The following is a 3,549-nucleotide window of genomic DNA, read 5'->3' as shown; positions in this document are numbered from 1 at the left end:
GGAGCTCAGCTCCTCTGGACCTGGCACCTGGCCCTTCTCCAGATTCTCCCCCTGCCACCCACTTCTCGCTCACCAGGAGCACAGCAGCAGTGTGGGAACAGCCCAGAGCTGCTTTAGTTACCCAGGAACACCAACACCCAGGCTGGACAGAAGCAAGGCTGGGCTCCCTAGAGGGCCACCCACTAAATGTGAACAGCTTCCACCGTCCAAGCTTCACCTTCTGTGACCTCCTCCAGGAACAGTGTGTCTCCCACCCACTCTGGAGCACAGGGCAGCTGGGAAGGGTGAGTCCCACCCCCCAGTGGCCACACCTCCAGAGAGTGCCAGATGCCACAAATAGGCAAGACAGGCCACTACACTGGGGACCCCAGGGCCTCCAGGTTGGAGTAGAGAGGCCAAAATTCCTCTTCCCAATGACCACGGACTCCTTGCCTGTCACAAAGATACCTTCTCAGTAAAACCAAATAGGAGTGGGAGTCAGGGGGTTAAAGGGTTAAATTCAAACAGGAGGAGGCCCTCAGGAGCTGGGGCAGGGGGATCTCTGGCCTAATCTGGGGTAGGGGGGAGACGGCAGAAGGGAGAGGGACCCAAAGCAGGTGTGGCCACAGATCTGCCTGAGGTGAGCTCTGGTGAGTGTGATGGGGTGAGGGGATTCCAGGGTGCTAAACTGTTGCTGTAGTCTGCCCATGTGAGATGCCCGGTCAGGAGGGACAGAAAATGGAGCTGGTACCCAGGGACCCCTCTTGGCCAGCCCAGGTAGCTCCAGACATTAGTCCCTGCTTACAGGAGTCCCAACCCCAGTCCCAGGGGATTCCTCCCTGCGCACTCCTGGCCAGAGTGGTGAAAAGTTACCGGACGCACCCCCATTTCCTGGCTCTGGAGCCCTCTTTCCGAGCCCCTGCCCCAGCCTTGCTGGCCTGGTGAGGGAATCCCCAGTCTGGGGCATCCTGGGTCCCCAGGGCTAAGGCAGTCCACCTTCCGTCAATATCAAGGCTCTTTGGGGGGGTGGGGTGGCCAGGCTCTCTTTGCAGGGCTGGAGCAGATCCAAACATCGACCTTGAAGGCGAACTCATTCCTGGAGCGCACGGATGCGGGCCCCTGCAGCAAGATCTGCCAGTGGAGCGAGCAGGGAGCCTGTCTGCATGAAGGGTCTCCTGGGTGAGGGAGGCGCGGCTCCCTTTAGTTCTCTGTGGGGCTGGCTACCCCAGCTCCGGGCTCCCTCCCAAGCCATGCTGGCAGGGCCAGCTCCAGGCCGGAATCCCCTGTCTGGGCTCAGCACCTCTGGACAGGCTCCCGGGCGGGCCTCCAGCCTCCCTTCAAATTTCAGTCCCTTCTCGGCTATAGACAAGGTTACTGACGCGAAAGCCGGTGGCGGCCGTCTGATGGCCAGAGGCAAAGCCCGGCATGGGGCCAGGGGTCTGGGGACTCTGCGTGGGCACCATCGTTGGCCTCCCGAAGGGAAAGTCGCCCGCCAGGCCCCCGGGGAAGGCTCCTAGGCTGCCGGCCAGGGCGCCCATGGCCGAGGAGAAGCTGGAGAAACAGGCGGCAGCCTCGGGCGCGGGCGGGGACGGCGAGGCCTGCAGGTCGGGGGAGGCTGCGCCCTGGGGCTCCAGCGCAGGCGCGGGGTCTCCCCCCGGGTCCCTGGCTCCTGAGGGGGCGGCACTTGCCTCCCCTCTCCTCTTCCTCTTCCTCCGGAAGTTCCCATTGTCGAACATCTTCTCGCAGTTTGGGTCCAGGGTCCAGTAATTGCCTTTGCCTGCAGGGGAAGAGAGCGCCCACGTTTAAGTGTCTGGAGATGGACTTCGGGAAGGTTCCGCTGCTTGCCCCTCCAGGGGGTCAAGATCTCTATTCTCCGTCCCAAACTTCGAAGTGGTACTTTGTACCTCCACAGTCCACTGGAATAATTTAGATATTCCAGAAAGGAAGAAGCAGACCCCCCCCCCCCCCATTGCTTGGCGGGAGAGAAGGCTTGCGAGATGCTGAATCTTCTTGACTCTACCACCAGGTCAGGGCTGACCAAATATCCAGCCTAAACCAGAGCGCTTTCCGAAGGGACGTGACATTTGTTTTGTCAATTTGGGGCTTAGGCATTGTCTTCCGCAATTTACAGGGGACTGCATTGAGGCTCAGAGGAGTTAAGTAACCACCAAGGTCACCAGCTGGCTAGCAGTCCTGCTTCTTTCTCCTAAGGAGCGCACAGAAATTTAGAAAAAATCACGGGACTGGAAATCTGTGAGCCTGTGGGTTCTAGGGCCATCTGGCAGCCTGTCCATGCCCAAGACGTCTCTCCTTTCCCCCCTCTCCACTGTGCGACGAGGACTGAGATTTTCCGCGGTCGCTCCCACCCCTAAGTGCCAACTGCCCAGCGGCGGGAAGCCGCAGAGTTCTGCACCCGGCGCGCTACTCTTACCTGGGTCGTTCTCGTCGCGGGGCACCTTCTTGAAGCAGTCGTTGAGCGACAGGTTGTGGCGGATAGAGTTCTGCCAGCCCGCCTTGCTCCGTTTGTAGAAAGGGAAGTTGCTGGCCACGTACTGGTAGATCTGGCTGAGCGTCAGCTTCCGTAGTGGCGCACTCTGGATGGCCATGGCGATGAGCGCTGAGTAGGAGTAGGGCGGCCGCACCAGCCTCAGTAGCTCCTGTTGGCCCGAGAGGCTCAGCCACGCGAGGTCGGCCCCCGCCAGGCCGCCCGCGGCGCCGAGGAGCGGGCTCGGGGCTGCGTAGCCGGGGGCCGCAAAAGGTGGTGCGGGTCCAGGGCCCGATGCGTAGGGCGCAGGGCTGAGCACGGGCGCATTCACCCACAGGCACGGGGCACCGCCTGCGGTTCCCAGGTCACCGCGCGCATAGCCCGGGGGGTGCGCTGCGGTGGCCCGGGCCTGGCCGCGCGGGTTCGAGCAGGCGCCCAGTCCGTCGCAGTACGCGGCCATGTCCAGCCTCTCCCGGGCCTGGACTGGCGGTTCGGCACCGAAACTCATGGGTACTCCATCCAGCAACAGCGCCAGGTGCTGTCAGCCCCGCCCCGCCCCCCCCCCCCCACACTTTTAAATGCCGTCGGGCCTGAGCCCTGAGTGAGTGTAGGTGGCAAGTTTCGTCCCAGCCAGCTTTGGAGGGGCGAGGTCCACGTCTCCGCCCCGGGGTCAGCTTTCTGCCCCGCCCTGGTCCTGACGCGACCCCGACGCGCCGCCCCTGTGATTCCACCTCCCAGTGCAGCGGGGTCTCAGGCCGGTCTCAGGCCAGACTCAGGACTTTTAGCTCAGGGATCCTGGGTCTCCTGGAATCTAACAGATCCCGACTTCCTCTGGCTTCTAGGGCCGCCAGCCCTAGAAACCGCTGTGGTTTGGCTTAGGATCTCCTTCCAATTCGCTGCCCGCTTGCTTTCTCTGGGGAATCCCTGCTCCCTCCAAATCACTCCCATGGGGGCCCCACCCAGCAGACAACAAAAGGTGGTCGCATTGCACAAAAGATCAGGGTGAAGTCCGTGGGCGTTATAGGGCCGGACCACACGGGGAGGTGGCTCCGTGGAGAGTATGAGATCGGTGTGGACAGAGTCGC

At 62.3% G+C, this 3,549-nt stretch overlaps 1 protein-coding gene across 1 annotated transcript; it reads right to left on the bottom strand.

The window, feature by feature from the left end:
- Positions 1-1,316: 1,316 nt before the first annotated feature.
- On the bottom strand, positions 1,317-2,924 carry Foxi2 (forkhead box I2). The gene is made up of 2 exons (XM_077105528.1): positions 2,411-2,924; positions 1,317-1,756 (listed from the first exon to the last, which is right to left on the bottom strand). The coding sequence occupies exons 1-2, from the start codon at positions 2,922-2,924 to the stop codon at positions 1,317-1,319; spliced, it is 954 nt and encodes a 317-aa protein (XP_076961643.1).
- Between the last annotated feature and the right edge of the window lie 625 nt (positions 2,925-3,549).

This window comes from Callospermophilus lateralis, chromosome 15 (genome assembly GCF_048772815.1).
Source record: "Callospermophilus lateralis isolate mCalLat2 chromosome 15, mCalLat2.hap1, whole genome shotgun sequence".
NCBI lineage: Eukaryota > Metazoa > Chordata > Mammalia > Rodentia > Sciuridae > Callospermophilus > Callospermophilus lateralis.
This window is presented reverse-complemented; position numbering and strand designations above follow the sequence as displayed.

Bases quoted from the DNA above. Each gene is read 5' to 3' on its own strand.
- Foxi2 (XM_077105528.1), bottom strand. From the start codon at position 2,924: ATGGCCGCGTACTGCGACGGACTGGGCGCCTGCTCGAACCCGCGCGGC. The intron at 1,757-2,410 runs GTAAGAGTAGCG...CTTCCCCTGCAG, and splicing joins CCGCGACGAGAACGACCCAG to GCAAAGGCAATTACTGGACC.